Genomic DNA, 21858 nt, shown 5'->3' with positions numbered 1-21858 from the left:
GCAAACTTTGAAATTGCACACAGCACCAGCACAGCCTTGACTAAACTAAATTGCACCTAATAGAAAACAGTTTATTTTTTTATTATGTGGAATGTCCTTGGACAAAAATCAATGAAATCTAAAAAAATATGTTTCCTAATAAAGAGAGCAACAGGAAGATGGCTGGATGTTGGTAATTAAGGACATGAGCTGGGATCAGTGTATGTGGTATGTGTGTACGACCGCAGAGCAGCCAGGACACTCTGGATTCCAGTAACTGTTTCTAACCATGGACACCATTTTTTGCTTTGATGCTGTGACTAACAGCGGAGTCACACAACCACTTCCATCACAGCTAACCGTGCAGTCATGCCTTTTCTGGCTCGTGTGTCATTTGCTGTTAATGTCATGTTTGTTTTTGAAATCCAAAACTAGAGAGGTTTATAAGAGCCATGATAATTAAATGAGAATATCAAAAACAACAATCATGTGGTTTGGGTCACCACTAAAACTAGAGGGTCAGTGTTGAAGTTGAATTATCTAGAAGGCTTGTTTGCTTGTGTTGAGAAGTCATAGATTAGAATAGATGGGATTACTGTAAACTGCACACAAAAAAACACAATTTTGATCATTAGTTTAGTCATGTTAAATTATAAATTATATTTATACAAAGAAAATTGGTGTGGTTTACATATTTCTCTGAAAACCAGGAAAGTCATTACGTAGTCAGTAGAGGTTGTATCTTTCAACAAAGACACATAGATTGAAATCTTCCGGAAACGTTTTTAAAATGTTAGTAAATGGCTCTAATAAATGCGGTTTAAATACCTTTTGAAATACATATTGGCATTTTAAAACCACCTCAAACAGGGAATTTAAGGATATAGTAATCTCTTGAGTTGTTTTCAGTGTTATGTTCTCCTCGCCTTTGCATTTCAGCGTTGGGATATTGACAATGATGGATGATGACAGAGTCCGAGAAGAACAAGAACAGGAGTCACTGTTGACTAAGATTACACAGAGAGGATTTGTCTGTACGACACGTTTTGTATAATATAGCTCAGTTGTGGTTTCCATAAACAATAAAATGTCTGAGTTGGTTTTGGTAGTGAGAGATGAGCCAGAATTCCTTCAGTAAGAAGGACATGATAAATGACCTTCATCACAGAGGTTTTGTTCATCTGTTAGTCACTATTCTCTTGTCCATATTTCAATAATAACACACATTGTCAGCAAGCTATGTCTTTTTGTAAAACTCTGTTTATTGGAAAAATGCAAGGACATTTAAAGCACTTTACTTATTAATGTCTGTCCACATGTGACAATGGATACGTCCACTGAGGTGAGAGATTCTAGGGAGCAGAGATAGAAGAGTATCAGTGATCACCAGAAACCCTGATACTGTCAGTGTTTGGAGAATTGACAGCAAGCCGCTCAGCCAGCTTTTATTCAGAGTGCAGAGCAGCTTCCACATCTCACTTTGTCATCATCTGTGTCACCTTTTCTGGTCCAGACTGCTTTCTTTGAGTGGAGGAAAATCAAGTTGACCCTGTCTACTGATCAAAGTCTGGCCAGACATCTGACTAAAAGCAATGCCAGATTTGGTTAATCAGAGGAACCATTACTGTGTGTCTGCCTCTATTTGAAAAAAAACTCTTTACATGACAAATGACACTAATTGATTCTGACCCTGACAGAGACACTTACTCACCCAATGATGCCAAGCTTATCTGAGTCTCAGGCAAAATATAGATACATTTTCAAGTGACCATACCATACATGGTGCATCCTGTTGAGACAAAGTTAAAATATTTAGCTTTTTAGTTTGAGAGTTCAGATCATCTTTGTGAGCTGTGGACCTTCTTAATTTATCCTTTGAGATCAATGCTGTGGTAACATGACATGGTCATTTTAGCAGACATGCCTGATCAGTAGGAATAAAGTCAGTTGCTTTGACAGGGATGATATCAAAGTTCACAGCTTGAACCAGTGAAGATGAGACTGTTGCCTGACCTCAGGACCTGCATCTATGGACATTAAGGTAGGGAGAAGATGTCTGAAGACACCCACGAAATTCTCAGTCTGCTGCTTTTTTAGCCTGCTTTGATCAAACACAAGCAGTGATCCTGCTCACTGAAGTTATTCAAGGGCAGCTCGGGCCTTTTATAACAGGTGCCAGAAACACAAATGAAAAAGTTATTAAAATTTCCCAAATGAGACTTGGAATTAAAGCCACTATGTGTGACTCTGACTTTGGTTAGTCCTTCTACACACAGGCTTCAAAAGAAGAGCTCGGCATATTGGGAAATATACTAATTCCCTTTCCTTTCTTGCTGAGAGTTAGATGAGAAGATTGATACCACTCTTAAATTTCATCATTAAATATAAAGCTAAAGCCAGCAGAAAGTTAGCTTAGCTTAGCATAAAGGAGCAGTGGTAATGATACCTTCATCTAACCATGAAAAGAAAAACTAACTACTGCTACTCCCACTACTGATACTACTACTGCCAATAATAATACTAAGCAAATAATAGTAATAATAATGTAAGGTTAATAATAATAACAGGAACAATGGCTAAATATGGATAATTGTTCACATGCAGTATCATAGATAAGCATATTTTGTGCAACTTTGACAAACGTTTGATCTCTCAATTTCAATTTTCTTGGCTCGGCCTCATGTGGAGGAAATATCTAACTTCTTAACCAACACTGACCTCTCTCCTCTTCTACCAACTCATGCACACTTGGGATATACTGGTGCCAGGTCTTTTCAATCAGAATTTAATGTGCTGTGAAGGAAGTAGACCATGGATGATATGACTGACCATCTGTAAATGGACTGAGTCAAACGTTACTGGAAAGCTTACACAATTGGCCACATGCTTCTCTTCTCTTCTCTTCTCTTCTCTTCTCTTCTCTTCTCTTCTCTTCTCTTCTCTTCTCTTCTCTCCTCTCCTCTTCTCTCCTCTCCTCTTCTCTTCTTAAAAAAACATCTGTATGCTTTTTAACCATCAAATATTTGTTGCTTTTTTCTTGTCTATTGTCCCAAAAACAGACAGACAGACAGGCAGAGAGTGTGTATGGGTCACCTGACAGGATCAAATACGTCCACCACCCAGTCTTTATAAAATGAAACATATGTGGGTCATTTCCATATTGTGAAATCCTTTTGAAGATTTCTCTACAGAGGCAGAATCAGATGTTTGCTCGGGGTCTCTAAGAAGACCCCAGTGCTGTTTGATCTTCACAAACAGAGCCGCTTTAAAGTGGAAATGTACAGATGTAGAGTAGTATCAGTATTGACAGGGATCACTGAGGTCCATAACAGGCTTCAAACAGACCCCCTCTCATTAAAATAAAAGGTTATGTATCACTCTTGTTTGCAGTTGTTATATTTACAAATAACAAATCATATGACAAACCTTCTATATTCTGCACAAGAATGACTGAATTATCTTTTTTTCAAACATTTCAACCCTGCATGCTGCTGCGCCATATGACTTAAAGTGACACTACACCTCCTGCAGTATGAGCTAGAGCTCTGATATATGGCCGGGTGTTGTGGATTTTTGACTATCTGAGGATTCCTGACCCCCAGATTTCCTCCCGACCCCACATTTAGTTTTTTAGCGAAGAGCTGAAATATGTGGTTTCAATTTGCTGCCATGAAGAACAATAAATGATGAAAAAAAGCAGCCCTTAGCAGGTTTTTACCTCCGACATGTGACAGTGCACAGAGCTACAGAGGATGATGTATGTTGGATAAGTATTTATATAGAACAACCTCTGTGGGCTGAGTGGGGGGATAATGGAAATAAAGAACAGGTGTGTGTGTGTGTGGCTGTGCACAGACACCCCCCTACAAATCACGCACTTATGAAGCTTTTTAGACATTAAAGAGGAAGCAGCTGCAGGTGTTCTTTTTATATTTTTTTCTTTTTTACACAGATGCACAAAATTAACACACACACACACACACACACACACACACACACACACACACACACACACACATCACAATATTTTTGCCCTTGTCATTGTGATTTGTCAGCAATTTGGATGAATTAGCTTGAGATAAAGTGATTTCAAATAGGCTTATATGGATGACTGACATTTTCTCCTTTACTCAGACAACGATGATAGGACAAATGCATTTTCTCCAGTCTTTGGTCTTTGCATCCGTTATAAGTTAATATGTTTAAAGTGAAGTACAGTCTCATTTTATTTGAAGAGGCAACAAGAAACATATACTGTCACTGATTGGTACGGTGCATATCCAACATGGGCAAATTCAGTAGGAAGAGTTGATCATAGCAGCTGCTGTTGTATAGAGCCTGATTCTGCATGCTGGTTTATTACTTTAAAAAATTCTCCTGGCATTTCACTTAAGCCTTAAACCTTAAAACAAATGATTGTATCAAATCAAATTTGTTGTATCCCAAAAGCAAATGTTCCTTGCCTTTTTTTTCCAAGTGAAAAGAGGAAAGGGACAATTTGAATGACACTATCTTAGGAAAGGTTTTTCTGCATTCCTACGTGGCTAAACCAGGCGCCCTTGTAGGCTCGGGCCTTAAAAAACATTCAGTGAAGCAGATCAGCCAGGTCTGAAGTCTTCGGATCAGTGGATGTTGGAGAGACATCACTCAGTCAGTGTCTGTGTCTCTCCATCACTTTCATCCATTTTTTGTCTTCTCTCTCCTTGTCTGGGTTTTGTCCTTGTACCCTCTATCCTCACCCTCATCATTCTGTCCACACTCTCTGTATTATATAAGCATAGAAAAATGGCTCTGAATATAGAAGTAGCAGGTTTACAGTTGGACAAAGCAGATGAGAGGGGCAGTGAGCAGCACAGGTGGCAAATACAAATTTCTCCACTAGGAGGAGCTTTAAGAGGCCTCTTTAAAGTTGGATTACAATACAGTCATATGCCTGTATTGTACTATACAGACAAAAACCTAGAGATGGTCCATAAACAGCACTACATATAAAGCCTAGCCTATTTGTAGCCAATACTTATATATTTCAATACATACAATTTCAATATATATGTACAGTAGCTGCATTAATTATTCCAATTTCTATTCAATTTCTATTTTAAACTGGGTAAATTTCAGCCGAATGATTTTAAGTCCCAACCAAAACTGTCAATTAATTGATCTCATTTTCATAATCAAAACGCTTTAAAAGTCCTGAAACAACCTCGTGCGTCATGATTTTTAAAAATCTTTTCTTTTTGTCTGCAAACAGCAATCAAACAAAGTACATCTCTGAAGTCTTACTCTGCGTCAACAAAGCGTTTTGTATTTACTCAGACGTCTGACAACATCAACATGTGTTGTCTGCCCGTGTGAACCAGCAGTTTGACGGTCCTGAGCATAGAATCAGAGCGCATAGATCGGCCTCTATAGCTGACCAAAAGAGCTCACCTGATCTGCGCCTCTCCTTTCACTACAGCACTATTTAGAATCTGCTCTCACTGCTCGTTTGAGGACATGAGTCGTTGTAGCTTAATAATGCTGTGATCAGGAGCAATTTCACAGGGATTTTTTGTGGGACCTCCTCGACCACCAGTTGATCCTCGCTCAGTACAGAGAGACACATTTGATAGGAGTGACTGTACAGAAGGATAAAAAGGATCATATGACTATAACAGGCTACATGTTCTTCTCTTTAGTCAACACCCTCTTAAAAATATCCTACAACTGAATAATCACCTGTTTAACAAATCTTTCACTTAAGTAGCCTAATAGTGTTTAATCATTTATAATAGTAATTTGCCACCAGAATATAATTTAGTTAATTGCCCTACTTAGGCCAAGGTCACCTGACTATATAGATTTAAGGGAATTATCAGGTAATAAAGTCATTTATGGAGTAACAGGTGCTGTATATCTCTGACTGTTCATTAAAGTCTGCATGTTCTATGGTTTCCATGTCTGTGCTCTGATGTGGCGCAGAGCAAAGCGCTGTTATTGCGGGTTTTCTCATGTTAATGCCTTCAGTTTGTAAGGCATTAACTAGCAGGGCACGATAATCTATCCACGGGATCTCCACTGGCACCCTTGATTGCCCCTGTAGGCCTCCCGTAGGGTGACGACAAGGGAGCTCATCGGTCTGAAACAAAATAAATAAAGTGAAACATAATGTGAATAAAATTGCAAGAGCAACAAATGTTTCTTTATTGGACTAAAATGTTGATCAAATATTGCTTTATGTGTTCATCTTTCAAGGATTCTGCAGGCTTTCTCACCTTCAGTTTATTGACATGAATGATGTGAATGGAGACTTTAAGCGTCTCGGGCGGGGTGATGTTTAATCAGATTACTGGTGTGTGTGTGTGTGTGTGTGTGTGTGTGTGTGTGTGTGTGTGTGTGTGTGTGTGTGTGTGTGTGTGTGAGAGAGAGAGAGAGAGAGAGAGAGAGAGAGAGAGAGAGGGAGGGGTATGTAGGCAACCTAGGGGGTAGGTATGGAGTTGCATGAGAGATGCTCACGCGCACACGTCGGTGAGAGAGAGAGAGAGAGAGAGAGAGAGAGAGAGACGCAAATACAAACAGTGAAGACTTGGCAGACAGAGAGAGCAGTGTAGTGCAGAGAAGTTCAGGTTTTTTAAGACTTATCCCTGAAAAGTGCAACTCGTCGCTGCAGTTTGCTCATTCACACCATCCTTCACCAACTTTAACGAACAATCCAGATTTTTACTCTGTTTTGGCTTCAGGTGCGTGAAGGCGGCGCGGACCTGTTGGCTCACTCTGAAATCTCACAACTTTTGGGATTAATTTCTCAATTAAAACCATCGCGAAGGAGGCAATGCAGAGGAGGGGGAGGAGGAGTGGAGAAAGAAGTTTGACCAGCAGTGAGATGACGATGTGACCCTGTGTAAACTCCAGTGACCACCTCTCTCTCCCACTCTGTGTCTCTCTCTCAAACACACGTGAAACAGCAGCACCGCGTCCATGTCCCGGCGCAAACCAGCATGACTCTGTCCGACGGTCTGTCGGATACTTGTCAACTCATTTTACGCGACCGCATGGAGCCGGAGCTGTGGGAGTAGGACTTGATCCATGCTTTCTGGGGTATAGTTGGCTGCAACACGCTGTGAAGCAAACACAGGCTACCGCGCACACTTTGGAGAAAGTTACAATGCGGGGCACTTGGGGCGCATTCATTCAGTCCTGTCTGATCCTGCTGGTCCGAGCAGATCAGTGGAGGATGAGGGACTCCGCCAACTGCGAGCTACACAAGAAAGTAAGTCATTATGAAGTGAATAATAAGTAGAACATGTATTGGCTGTTGATACATGTTTCAGATCACAGATATATCCACTTTAATTTCTTATCTGGACACAAAGTTGCCACATGACAGAGCCTTAAAGTGCCATATTCTCTGTTTTTGCTCATGTTTTTCATGCACTTTTTCCTCAATGTGAAGTTATACTTTAACACATTCTTTTTTTTTGCCTAAATCAGAAAACTTTTACCTTGTCATAGATCGATTAACTTTTTGTCTACAGGACTGTATGTTTAAAACCCCCCCACTATTAATCTTCCAGTCATTTGAATAATTGACTGACCATCTAGGCTGGAAGGTGAAATACATTTGTGATCAACTTTTTTCATTTTCAAAAGACACACAAAACAAACAACAACAGTACGGCAGCACATTAACAATTAAGACTAAACAAGACAGAGTCACAAAAGGAATTTTACAGAATGATAAAAAATATTAATCATGAATCAATATTAATACATCATTACATATAAATGTATTACATATCTGTCAGTTTCTTTAAACTATTAAAGCTGGAACCTCCCGAGGTCTTATGTTATTGTGTGGAAAGGTGTGGGAGGGGTGTAGCTCTTCTTTTGAGGTAGAAAGGTGAAACAAATTGTAAAAAAAATGTCCATCACAAATACCCATAGCCCAAAGTGAGTCTTCCATTTGGTTGTTTTCTCAGACCAATGCTATGAAACCCAAATATTTTCTGTCCACAATGGAAAATGACAGTATGCACATTAGATAATCTGTTAGAAATGTGCTGTTATCAATATGTTAGAAAACATATTGATTAATCAGTTATCAGTTATCTCAGCAGTATTTTGTGTATTGACTTTGTGCAACATGCAAGTCCTTACATGTCCATTTACTGTACAGATGTGTGCACTGGGGGGGGGGAAACAATAATTTAACATGTATTTAGTCTTTTTCCATTCAGTTTTTTTATTAAATGAATGATATTTCCTCCCTTTTATTGATTTTTTAAAATGTATATCTCTCTTTGACACCAGTTATACCCTTTGAACTCACACAGACCATTTCAGATAAGATCCAACAGAAACAGGAGGGCAGATCATTGTGGGCAACAATCCACAGTCTGACATCACTGACATGTGTATTGTTTGTTTGGCACTTGGGTCCTAAGTGGCCTGTTAATAAGTCATCATCAGTCTGTTAGCAGTCTTTCTAATAAACAGCCTCTCACAGACAATGTAAGTGTCAGACAGTCTCAGTGTTGGTTTAATGTGATGGCATGAAACAACTTCTACATTTCTGTAAGTTCAGCATCTCAAATGTAAGTTTCCATGTTTCTATGTTTTATGTCATTGTGAATTGGATATTCTTGTTTGGTGGACTGATGTTTTATACTGTTTTCTGACACCTATAAAGCATTAATCAGATAAAAAACAATCAATATTGGAAAACTAATCTTATGGTCTTATCTTTCCCCCTAGCAAACTGACTTAAATTCCTTCTTGTGGACGATCAAAAGGGATCCTCCCTCATATTTCTATGGCACAATCCATGTTCCCTACACACGCGTTTGGGACTTTATCCCTGAAAACTCCAAGCAGGCATTCCAGGAGAGCAACATTGTCTACTTTGAGCTAGACCTGACGGATCCATACACCATCTCAGCCCTGACCAGCTGCCAGCTTCTTCCTCAGGGCGAGAACCTGCAGGACGTCCTACCCAGAGACATCTATCGGAGGCTTAAAAGACACCTTGAGTATGTGAAACTCATGATGCCCTCTTGGATGACCCCAGATCAGAGGGGGAAGGGACTTTATGCGGACTACCTCTTCAATGCCATCGCCGGGAACTGGGAGAGGAAGCGGCCTGTTTGGGTGATGTTGATGGTGAATTCGTTAACTGAGGCAGATATTAAGACGCGAGGAGTGCCAGTGCTGGACCTGTACCTAGCCCAGGAGGCGGAGAGGATGAGGAAGAGGACGGGGGCGGTCGAGAAGGTGGAGGAGCAGTGCCATCCACTCAACGGGCTCAACTTCTCCCAGGTGAGTTTGAAATCATACTGGTGGGCACTCATTGATGCCTCTCTGCAAAGTTTGCAATGGTCCCAACTTTCCAAAAACAGAAAAAGCATCAGTTTGCTCAATGTATCCCACTTCATCATCAGGTATAATCAACAGTGTTCCCTCTGGGGCTGACTCCAATGATTCGAAGGTTTGTTCAATGCCATGGTATTGGAACCGCAAAATCTTTATTTAAATATTTGTATATACACAGTATATGTACAGTTGTAGGCAACAACACATTGGACAGAACAGGGAAGCAGGTGTGTGACACGGGGACCTGCCAAAAGAAGCAGCAATAGTTTCAGTGCAAGCTGGATGCAGACCGACAAAACCCCGGAAGCATGAGATGCACGGAAGTGGCCAGCGGGGTGGGGCTGGAGAGGAGAAGGAGGCACCTGCCACGTGACTGGTTCTCCTCTACTGCCTCCGATGTCTCTCCCCCTCTCTCTTTGCTCTCCTCCACCACTTCCTTGTTAAGATGCAGCCACACAAAGTGACCACACAAGTATAGTTTATAGTCTTAGGCTGTATTTGGCACCCATGTTAACAGGTTAGAGCAGCCACAGCCTGCATGAGCAGTGAGGCTTGAGTTCCCCAACTCGCCACCATCCACCCAGCAAAGCTTCAAATGAATTCAAATATGTGGTGCTGAAGCTCTGAAGTCTGCAACAAGATATTTGGGACAGTCCCAGTTTCCTTTAGGGTCAGTAGGAGTTTGACTTTTTAGAACAGCTAAACCCTGCATTCAGACCAAAATTAACCTTGAGTGAAATAATGCAGGACCTTCATATATATTGAAATGAGACTACTCCATCACTAGAGTTGGGATGCTGGTGCAGAAATCCCTGACAAAAAAAAAAAAACGCTGGCTAAAGTAGTTTTGATCTGGCTCAACTTTTGCCACAACAAAATACGATGTCATGGTGCACACATTCCTGCTACGTGTTATTTTGTAACATGAATGACATAATTGGACTGTTACTTGAGATAAAATAATTTCAGCTGTGATAACTTTGGTTCTCCTTCAAAACACTTCAAAAGTTCAATGTTGTGGTTTAATTACTGATAAGCATTTAAGCATTTGGCTCACTCAAACTGGACTTCCTGTGCAACACACCCCCACCAATGCAGCCCCTTCTTCTGTTGCTTTAATGCAGATGGCAGGCCTTTTCTGGTCTGAACAGCCACAAAGACTGCATAGATGTCAAGATTGAAATCATTGCCGTTTAACTTGTAGCTTTGCATCCAAACACACTACTGTTCTATTTCAAATTGTTGATACATATCAGTGATTCAGATGCAATTTTATTGCATTTGTGGAACAAATTGCTGTCCCATGAATGCACTACTTCTTGTGTGTGTGATAATTATGTCAAATGACATGATGTTCTGCACCGCAGCTGGTGTATTTTCCTCAGATATTTGAGACTTTTTAGGTTTGTGTCAGTACATTTGATGTTGAATCTGCTCTGCTGAAAATCCCTCGCAGCTCACACCTCACTTAACACTTCAGCTCAAAAGAATGAGATGTGTAACATAAATGACCAGATGTTTAGATTTAGGTTTATCAACCTTTTTCAGAGGCCTCTAGTTTTCTCCTTTCCTCTTTTTCTCATGACTTAGTTGACCGGAGGAAGGTGTGGTGTTAATCAGCTGTGCAAACATTCAGCCGTGCTCCACCACGTCCTTTGTTATTAAAGAAAAATGGATCCTAATGACTCAAGTCTGAAATCACCAGAAAAAAAAGGAACCTTGTTCCCCAAACCAGCACACTTAAGTTCCCTTGTCTGCCTGTCTGTCTGTCTGTCTGTGCCCCTTGGTGACCCTTTCAGCATTACAAACATCTCTCAAAGGCAGCAGTCACTATGAAATCATGTCGCGTATTATTGAGGAATTGCTGCTAATGCTGGTCGGGAGCTAAGGGGATTACGCTTGACCATTTACTCTAACACCCAGAAGCTTTAAGTGTTGTTATTTTAAAGCAGGCCTTGTTGGCCCTTCAGACTATAATTCTTTGCCTAAACAACTCCGCAACACTTTTATTAACATTTTTCTGCTTAGATTGTAGCTATGAGATGTCAACAATCACCATAGCATACATGATTTTTTAAACTTTTTTGTATAGGTAATTAAATGAATTTTCCGTGGAAATGTTTATTTCGTTATATACACATGGAGTATGAGTAAGCGTTAACAATGGCCAAGAGTGCAGATTGTTTTCCTGACTGAGATGATGAAATTTAGCTTGTGTTACAAACAAATCTAGTGAAGATGCATTTTCCCAAGATAAGCAGTGAGGTGATTATTCCTCACATCTTCTTGCACTTGTTTTATTTGTTGCAGATCTGAGATACTTATTCCTTGTGTTATTTTAAATCAGTGTTTTGGATGAAACTGTTGCCACCAGAAAAACAACAGCATTGGCTATTGGTTGACCTTTTTCTGATGAGTGTTCCTCTTGTGGGTGTGCATAAAATGTATATTCACTCATAGAGGAAAAGGCACAAGTAGCATCCTGTTGTTGTAATGCTGCCAAACCTCTTTTGAGGGGTGGATGACTTTGATATCAGTGACCACGATTCACATCACTTTTCCTTCATCACTTTCCTTTAAAACTGGATTTATACCTGATACATGCAGTACTGGAATCTTGATTCCTGCTGATTTTTAGTTCTGAGTTGGATCTCAACCATCAATGGCTGACCCAGCTGTATTGTATGTGATCGAGCCATATTGTTGTTGAATCATATTCCTTGCAGTAGCTATTTCACCTCGCTTATGTGTGATAGAGTAATGGTGTACTTAAATAACTTCTGGTGACTTGTATTTCACAATAGACTACTTTTTTATTCACTGTGTTACAGAACGCATCGCGGTGAACAGAATCTTTATGATGGATATGTCTTTGCGTAATAACACACACACAATAATCTCACACTTACTTAAACATGTCATCACTATCAACAACCTGCACTGGTGTTATACACCTGTAGAAGAAGAAACAAATAGTCACCCCATGTGGTATCTCTCTAGCCACCATAGCCCTGATGTGTAGCTGCTAAAGACACAACATAACCCCCCAGTAGTATAAAGTATTAATGAAGTCCAATTAAAACTATCATTCTCAAATGTTTTGTATGCAAATAAGTTACTTATTTGTCATTTAGGCCTGACAGTTCTTGTTATGGATGCAACAGTTTGAAACTGGGTGGCTAGAATTGGGTTTGTCAATGGGGGTATCAAAATAGAAAACCTCCATCATCGCAGCTTTCATTGAATTAAGTCCATAAAGCCTCCAGAACGCTCAACAATGGATTCTAGTGTCCCAGAAACAACCCCTACCCTGACACTGCACCAACACAGCACATAGCTTGGCACTCCATAATTTCCACACTCAGTTTCAATCTAATCAACAGCAGTTTGACGGACGCCTCAGCCCTGCTGGCGGCCCGCTTAATATTTCAGTAAACATTTTCTCTTTGCAGTTTTGCCGTGTAGTTGAAAAGGGCAATTCCATTTAAAGCCTTTTAGCTCAACTCAACTGTAAGATGTCCAGATAGGGTGTGATGAGTGAGATACACTCCTGGTGAAACAATACTTGACTGAAAGCACTGTTTTATCAGGCTACAACCAGAGAGCCACATTTACGGTCTGTAATAGTCTCTGTAATGTTTTCATTGGCCATTTACATCTAGCGTGAAACAGAACCTAGAAAGAAAGAAACGACAGGCCAATGGAAAGTAAAAAATATGTATCAAGCAGAATTTGAAAGTGATCTCTGCTTAAGTCTCATGCCTTTGTTGAAGGAATACACAGGCATCCTATCTGCTTGCCTACTTTTAATAGTTCAGATGTTGACATATGATTAAAATACAAACACATTTTTAGTAGATGAAGTAAAGTTATGTGTTTTAGCCAGAGTTCAACTTCAATGAAACATCAACACAAACCCTTTGTACAGCTTACTGATTGGATGCACCACTCGCTGGCACGTCACTGCTCTTTGTTTCTGATTTCCACACTGAAAAATCATGGTGGCTGTCTGGGAATCATACAGATATCTTAAATTCCAGTGCTGTTGGACTCTATAGATTCTCAGCAATTTCTTTTTACAATTAAATGTTATTATGATCAAAAACTGAGCTCGTGAAATGTAGGTCTTGATAAATTGTTATCAGTGCTGAGCCAGGGTTTACTCTTTGAAATCTTTTGTCAGACGTGGTAAACCACACTACGACATGTTGCTCCGATGAATTACTGCAAAGCAGATATGACCGAATCATACAGTCCCTGGTTATCAATGCAGTTACTAGATGACAGTTTAAACGACTCTCTCATTAAATATGTGGCCTTTGCTTTTCTGACAACAGCAGAGATATTCCTTATTTCTTGCTAAAAATTATGTCAGCGTTGTTCTCTCGCTCTCCACCTTAGACTTAGACAGCTTATTACATTTAAAAAATATGGAGCCTTTTTAAAATCTCATCAAACTCGTGATGTGTCTATTTTTGAGTCCGCCTGCCAATATAGATTAAACCCATTGAGCTCATTATTCTTAAACCACAATGAATTATACGTTCTTTACTCAGATCTCTAATCTGGCTAAGCATGACTGCTCTTATTCTTGCATGGTGCCCCTCGTCTTTTGAAGAGCAAGCTCAGCCTAGCCCATTACACTAAGTGAGCTTGTTGAGGACAACAATAGCCGTATGAAGGCCGGCTTTCTCTGTCACTGTTGTTGGAAACCCACGGGACATTCCACACCTCAGTGGAGCAGACCTGCTAATGAAAGTGTTGTTTCTTTCCTCCCATCACTGGGAGTAATGGTGCATGGAGAGGTGATGAATGCAGGTCTCAGTCTACGTCTATGAGAACAGAGAAGGAATGTTTGAAACCCATTTGGTTCATTCATGACTAGGAGAGACTGGAACACGTAGAGTTGAGATGCAGACTGAGATCAGTGGAAGAGCTATTATGGAAGGAAGGCGTGACTCCATCTCCATTAAAGTTATCATGACGTTACCTCTGTTTGACAACCTTCTCACTCGTTTTCTTTTCACTTGAACGGACGAGCTACATCTCTGGATCTGCTGGGTTTCATGAGGCAAGGTCTGGTGAAATCCAAACAAAACCAACTTTTATAAGCTGAAAGTAATTCACGTTCAAAGCGCACACATTCGATGGAGCTATTGCATTCTCGTTACATCTTCAATGCTCTCCAAAAGTTATTTCACCAAACCAAACCAAAACCAAACATAACTTTTGCCCAATGTGAAATTAATCATAAACTGTTCTACATCTGCAGCTAGCAATTATGTTCATTATCAATTAATCATTGTGTTCATAAAATGCCATATAAATGTCACTATACTTATTTTGTATGACCACCAGTCCAAAAGCCAATGATATTCAATTTACTGTCATATACGACAGAGAAAAGCTTTAAATCATTACATTTTAGGAGGTGGAAGCAGCAAATATTTCTGATTCTTGCTTATAAATTACATAAACTTGATTTTATTTAGTCATTTTATTTGTAAATGACCACACACAATATTTAACATGAATGTTTATTTGATGTACTGGACCAGAGTTAGCTTACAGTTCATTTTCAACTGCAGTCCCTTGGCAGCTTGCAATTAAAACATATGCACGATAAAAGACCAGTTTGAAGCAACAAATAAACAAAGATTATATGATTATGAAATAGTTATTTTCCTGTCTGACTGTAATTTAGACATTTCCTGAAAAATGTTCTTATGAAGCTCAAATCTTGCTTTTACATCGGATATTGCCCGTGTATTGCTTACATCACCTTACATAACTCCTTTCATGGTTTGGGATTACAGGGGTTAGTCACAGTTTTTCCTACATTGTCTTGACCCCTTGGTCAAGAAATATTTTCTGTGCGCAGAGAAGTCTGTTCTCAATTACAGCAAAAAGGCAAAGTTCTCTTGGTTATTGGGTATGTACTTCAACACTGATAATATCCTTGTCCTTGAATCAGCAGATTTGTGGGAAAATGTCTGGTACCATCAGTCAGAACTGAGAGGTAACAAATGAGTAGAGCTCACTCAGTACAGAAATCCATTGGACAGGACAGATGCTGTCACAAAGTGTAAGCATCTGAAAACTCCCACACACTGTGTTGTCCCAAACGTAAAGACTGCAAAGTGTGTTGGTTATGTAAAGTCTATGAAAAGTGCAGCCCGACATCATGGACAGTACAATGGCTGTCCTTATTTTGCACCACTCGGCATGGCTAGCGCTTTGGGCAAGCTGCCACTGATTTCCGCAGTTTACCCTCAGAGGAAACTCTGTCTCAATCTCCTCTGTAATGAGATTAGATGGCAAAATGAGAATGATGATGATGATAATGATGATAAAGGTGTGTGTGTGTGTGTGTGTGTGTGTGTGTGTGTGTGCTTTTTTCTTAGGTCGATTAGGATTATTCTTTAAAAAAAACTCTGAAAGGGAAAGTAGTTTGGTCTCTCTCTGTTGGGTGTATGCATGTTGTGTGTGAGAGAGAGTGAGACAGGGAGACAGAGAGAGAGAGAGAGAGAGAGAGAGAGAGAGAGAGAGAGAGAGAGAGAGATCATATACTGGCATGATGACAGTATTACACAGCAATACACCGGCAGCAAACCTGATTAAATCTCATTTGTCTCACTGGAAAGAACCACAACTATCCGTTCCATTGATTCAGTGATCATCAGTGCAGAATGGCCTGCGGTGATGAAATGTACACTCATATGGATGCACAGAGCCAAAAAACTGACAAGACCAGCAATAAATCTTAACCTACTCTCAAATTTATTAAGCTCATTAAGGTATTTTCAAATGGAACTTTAAAGCTCTGCCAGATAATTGTCTCAGCTTAAAGAATATTCATTTGCTATTTAGACAAATGATGAATCGTGTGGACATTTTCAAACAACTGATGAAACAGTTATTCAAAGTGCATGTCATCGTATGAGATATTAACAGGAAACATGTGGCGTAATTCCTTCAAACCAAGAAAAACTAGATGTTTGTGCTGTAAGATAGATCAAAATATCCTGACATACACTTGAACGGTCTTCCTGTAACATAAACACACCTGCTAAGCTGCTGACTTTTTTATACAGCTGCATATTTATTCTCACTGAACTGATCTGTAGTATTGTGTTTCTGGCCAGCTGACATGCGGTTGCACTATTTAGTAGTTTATAATGATCTATAACTTATGAGGCATGTTTGTTTCATATGCGGTTTTATTCTTTTTCATCTTCAAATTGTTTGCAATTTATATTGCTACTTAACTCTACTGTGATCAAAGGAAGTCAACTTTCCATGTCTAATTACAGCATACTGTGTATTTGTCCAGTGTGTTTGTTCATATAATTGCTCGTATCTGTTTATTATTGTTTGTGTCTGAGTGTGCATGAATGTTTGCGTGCAGATGTTCGCGAGAGTTCATGTTCGTGTATGAATGAACATTTGTATGTGTGTATGTATATTTATATGTGTATACACTTCTACGCTTAAGTTTCCAACATTTCTTCACAGCTTCCTTTGAGTCCCTCTGGTTTCACGTCACACTGAGGTGCTTGATTTCCTCCTCACTGTTGACCAAACAGTCGCATATTAGATGTCTGGCATTTCCTAAGACAGTATCTGTCCATCTGTCCTGATACATGACACCGGAGACAAAGACGCAGAGCTCATCTCACTTTCAAAACCCTTTTTTTTCCAAAAGCTTCATAGATAGATTGAGGCGTAAAAACTGTCAACAAGTCACCATAAAGAAAAGCTACTGAACTAAGCAGCCCTGGAGTGGATCAGTCTCAATTGTTTGCTGCACTGACCACAGACAAAGATAAACACCAACAAAAATTGCATTTAAACTGCATAATTACTGTTTTTTTATTGAACAAAGGAACAACTCGGCCTGAGAGACAGGAGGCATAAAGTAGTTCAGTTCAACAAGCAGAGAACAAGCTGCATAACTATAAGTATTTATCTCAGTCACACTTGTGGCTGATCTGTAAGTGCTTTGTGACTCTGCCTGTTAATTCAGTTCCTGGGCTAGGAGAGCATGAAAACAGTTTTTAATTCCTTAAATATGTGCCTTTTTGTTAAATTTTACTTGCAATAGAAATCTTTGTCTGCCTTTATAAAGTACTACATAGTTCAATTGAAAAAGTCTTTATAAAACCACTAACAAGTTTTGTTGTAAGTAAATCCCCTTTTTCCTGTCATATCAAGATAGAATAATGTTACAAATTTGATTTTCCATTCCTGCGTAACCCCATCCATTTGCATCGTTTTGTATTTCAGGAATATTTGATTGAGAGCTGATCGGATATCAGCTGGGTGGTGCCAACTCTGTGCCAAGAAAAAGATCCTTGAAAGAATATACAGTAATAGACTCCAGTGGAGTAGAGTCTGACTTGTGGAGACGCTGCAGGCTCTTCCTGGTTGTGTAATGCAGGCTTCTGCAGCTTGAGTGGGGATTTAATAGCTTGTTTCTCTGACTTAACACCAGGTCATGAAAAGTTGTGCTGGCTGAAGCTCCTCATAGTACCATCATCGCTCTGCATCTTACAAATGTTTGTTACCTCAAAATAACTCACAGCTTGTACTCTGAAAGCTTTAATACTCAAGGTCAGACCCTGACGAAGAACAGTTGATTGACACATTGGTCTGCGTGACTGAAGGATTAATTCACCACATTATTTCACCAGAAGAAAGTTGCCATAGTTTTGTTTTTTTCATGGTTTTGTGGAACTCTTATGGACAAATATCAAGCAAGACTTCCTTCTTGTTTTCTTTTTTTGCTTTTTATGTTTATTACTATAAATGCCAAGTGTGTCAAAACAATTAGTTCTGATTACAGAAAATACAAGTCACAGTAATGCTTCAGTTCAGTCCAGGTCCGAGGTAACACTAAACTTGAAAACAGTTAATTACAATTAATCAACTCGATCTCCATCGATGATTAATGCATAATAACTCAAATGAGACAATAAACATTTCTGAATGTAATTACAGATAAAATAACAGAAATCTCTGCCCCTGCTTATTTTAGCAGGCAGTTTTCCATCAACTGTTCCAACATCTGATTGTGAAAAGGACAAACAACTTGTGGAGAACACTGAAATGCATTTGTGATTCTGCTATCTCGCAGTGTGCCGCCACCTTAATTTAAGTAAGAAAAGCTCAGCATCTACAAATGTACTTAACACTCACTAACAGGGACTTTCCCATATTTAAAGCTAATGTAAGTTATACGTAAGGGCCATTAGAGTCATTACAATGCTAATTTCAATTTGTTTGGTGCCTATAATTCCCTCTATTGTTGTGTAAGTTAAGATTTTGGCAGGCTGAATGTGGCCGAGACTCCGGGGTCATTGTTATTTACAAAGCTACGACCAATCAGCTCTGAATTAGCATGTGACTGATAAAAATTGAGGAATGCCATACATGCTCTTTTTAGTTAATTATATTTATTCCAGTGTATTGAAAATACTTGAATTAGCAGAAACAGTAGTACAAAATGAGTAGTTCATGAGGAGGTCAAGTCACTGTTTGCATTTCAGGTTGGCAGATGTTACATTAAAACACTGCAGATTTCAGCTAAACACTCATATACACACCATGTATGTGAGGTTCACATTGATTTAACATGTCTTAACCCAGAGGGCTCATCTCAAAATGACATGATAGGTAATTGAGACTGCACCATGAAAAGTGAACTCCAAAAAAGTTCACTGTTTCACTGTAGCTTAGATTTTAAGCCATTGTTTTTTAATTGATTCACTATGTGCAAGTGTAACTGTTGAGTTAAGTAATAGCATTTACTTAACCATAGTGAAGTATAGGTTTTACAATCACTTGATATATTTACTGTTAAAAGGACACATGTTAGCATGGTAAGCTGCATTAAATCTGTTATTACAACCTGACTGCTTAACACATAATGGTATTACCACAAAGTTTCCACACTAGCAATTTATTACGATAATGTTCGAAAAGGAACTCTGTGGCTACACATTAACAGAACCCGGTGGTAAGTTGACATAATAGCAAGTAAGACGATCTTTTTAACATATGGATGCACATCAGCAGCAGACAGCTTAATTTCACTGTTCACAGTCTGATGTTATATCAATCATATGACTGTGACCTCACTGTCTGAGGCACAGTGACCCCTGAACAGGCTTGCAGTGGAGGGTAAAACCACTATATTTTCTGCATATCATCAACTTTTAATTCCTAAAATAGAAAATTACACATCTAGAGCGAAGCAGACATAGCAGTTCTAAGATTCATTTGCGTTTTGTAAATAGTATCAAACTGAATGCAAGGCAGCTTTACTTATACTATAAATCACCTGAGAAAGAGAAATGCATTACAACATTCAGAGAGAATAAACAATAAAGTACTGTTTTGTTTAAATTTTTGGAATCAGAGTGCAACAGTTTTAAACAGAATAGTCAAATGCCAAGAAACTGAAGATTAAGATGCTTTATATGATCGAGGTTTAGTTCTCAAAATGAGCATTAGCCTCTCACAGTTTGACATGAAGTCTTATAAATTGCTCTTGGTATGCTTAGACTCTCTCAATACTGCAGGTTTGTTGCTGGTCTGGATGAAGTCCAGCTTCTCCAGCACTTGTAGAAATGAGCCAAACCTAGCTGGACTTCAGCCGAGCAGTACAAGGCCAAAGCTGTCCACAGGCTCCAACACAGAGGATTAATAGTTCTGCTACCTGGTGTCACCTGGAACTTGTGGAAAGGTTTTGTGCAGCTTTGTTATTTGGCAATTAATTTCTATTTGTGATTGCAAAAATGAGAAGTTAGCTATAACTATGCTGTATGTTCTTCTGCTGTTTTCTTTGGGGTAACTTTGCTTTTGCATAGACATGTTGATTTAAAATGTGTAGCATACACTCCCTTTTCATTACCTGAAAAAGTGTCTGGGTTTAGTTTTAAATTAATTAGATTAATTACAGTTAAATATATTAAATTACAGTCAGAAGGACCATACAGTTTTCAAACTAACCTCACTGTAAATCCACTTGTCTTTTGGGCTCCAGTCCACATTTTTGGTGGCTTTAGTGGAATGTCACAGGTGGGCACCACACAGGAGAGTTTTGTGAGACTTTGCTGTTCCCCACAGATGTTTTGACCAGACTGACACTCAGACGGGCAAATATCTCCACGGTGTTACATATCTTCACACGTACTAGCAATATAATGAATAGTTGACTCAAACATCAACAGGAATTTCTTCCAGCTGGGTGATGTTTTTCTATCAACACTGCAAAATTGCTCTCTAACATTCGTGTTATTGCTTGTCTGTAGCCTGTCAAGTCAGTGTTTACTGTCTTAAAGATGACAGGTTGGTTGTTACACTGGACAGCAGGTTTTAGAAATTGAATAAAAAGTAAAATTTAATGTACTGTAGTGGCAGATGGAAATCATTTTGAGACACCGTAATGCCAACACTTAAAGGTACCCTGTTAGTTTGCTTTTTACCTAAAAAAAGATATGTTTACATTCAGTGTTTCTCACTAAAACTCAATGATTGAATCCTTGAGATCCTTGGATGCATTTCCGTTGACATTAAATGTGCAAAAAAGCTTTTCTGAATATTTTAAATCATGTAATGTTTACAGTCTTTTCCCCTGCCCTACTTTATTCATTGCTACACTTTGTGCATCAAGAACTGCAAGATGTAAAGTGGATGCCAATACAGACTATATTGCTCCATGGCGCAACTAGTGGTAAAAAGCTCCACAGGGTACCTTTAAGTCTGGGGTGAGCTTGAAATGAACAATTTATCATTCAACCACGTCTGAAGGGAAAGTATTTATAACTGATCCAAATGGCCACAACAGAAAGCCTGCTGTCATAGAATGGCGAGACTCCACAATTGTTTAAAAGGGTATAACATTGCACTCTTTCAGACAATTTGTCTTCGAAGTCAGATTTTGCTGCGTAAACTGTTGGATTGTTGGTCTTGGAAAGTTCCAAAAAATATTGCAGCCCCTCCATTCCAGGCATCTGGGAGCGCTTCGTAGACATCTCCAATTATGAAAAACTAAACTAAAAACTTTTCTAAAAAATCGTGTTGTGAGGTATCCTGTATGTAGAATTGGTTGACATACTCATTTTTGCTTGGACTGGGACATATCCTGTCTTAAATGAAATAATGGATCAGTATTTATTTCTTAATGGACTTAATGATTCCCTGACATCAGCTGTAACCTCCTTTTATTCCTCAAAAAGGAAAGTAGAACTGAGTGATGGTGAAAATGTATCTTTTCATGTACTTTGCGACTGAGAACAGAATTGCTTCCTATTGAGAGTACACCAGTATTTACCATCTTGTATAACATCATTGAATTGGTGACTTTAGTCTCACATAGTTTGCACACTCATTCCTCCTAGTGTGGAAGAAAATAGTGCTTGGGTCAGGCAGGTTTAACAGCCTGTAGTAGCCTCTAGATAAGATCTTTTGAGGGAAACACATTTCATTTTGACTAATAGTTGTTGCGTCTTGGATGACTGACAGATA

At 39.1% G+C, this 21858-nt stretch overlaps 1 protein-coding gene across 1 annotated transcript in view; it reads left to right on the top strand.

Annotated features, from left to right (window-relative positions):
* The first annotated feature begins 7123 nt into the window (after nucleotides 1–7123).
* Nucleotides 7124–21858, top strand: part of trabd2a (TraB domain containing 2A) — a 61554-nt gene continuing 46819 nt past the window's right edge. Inside the window, exons 1-2 of the mRNA XM_053339461.1 lie at nucleotides 7124–7228; nucleotides 8713–9273. Of these exons, the coding sequence (XP_053195436.1) occupies nucleotides 7124–7228; nucleotides 8713–9273 (666 nt within the window). The remainder of the gene's footprint in view (nucleotides 7229–8712; nucleotides 9274–21858) is intronic.

Source organism: Scomber japonicus, chromosome 19, assembly GCF_027409825.1.
Source record: "Scomber japonicus isolate fScoJap1 chromosome 19, fScoJap1.pri, whole genome shotgun sequence".
Lineage (NCBI taxonomy): Eukaryota > Metazoa > Chordata > Actinopteri > Scombriformes > Scombridae > Scomber > Scomber japonicus.
The sequence above is the reverse complement of the archived record's forward strand: the minus strand, read 5'-3'. Positions and strand labels throughout refer to the sequence as shown.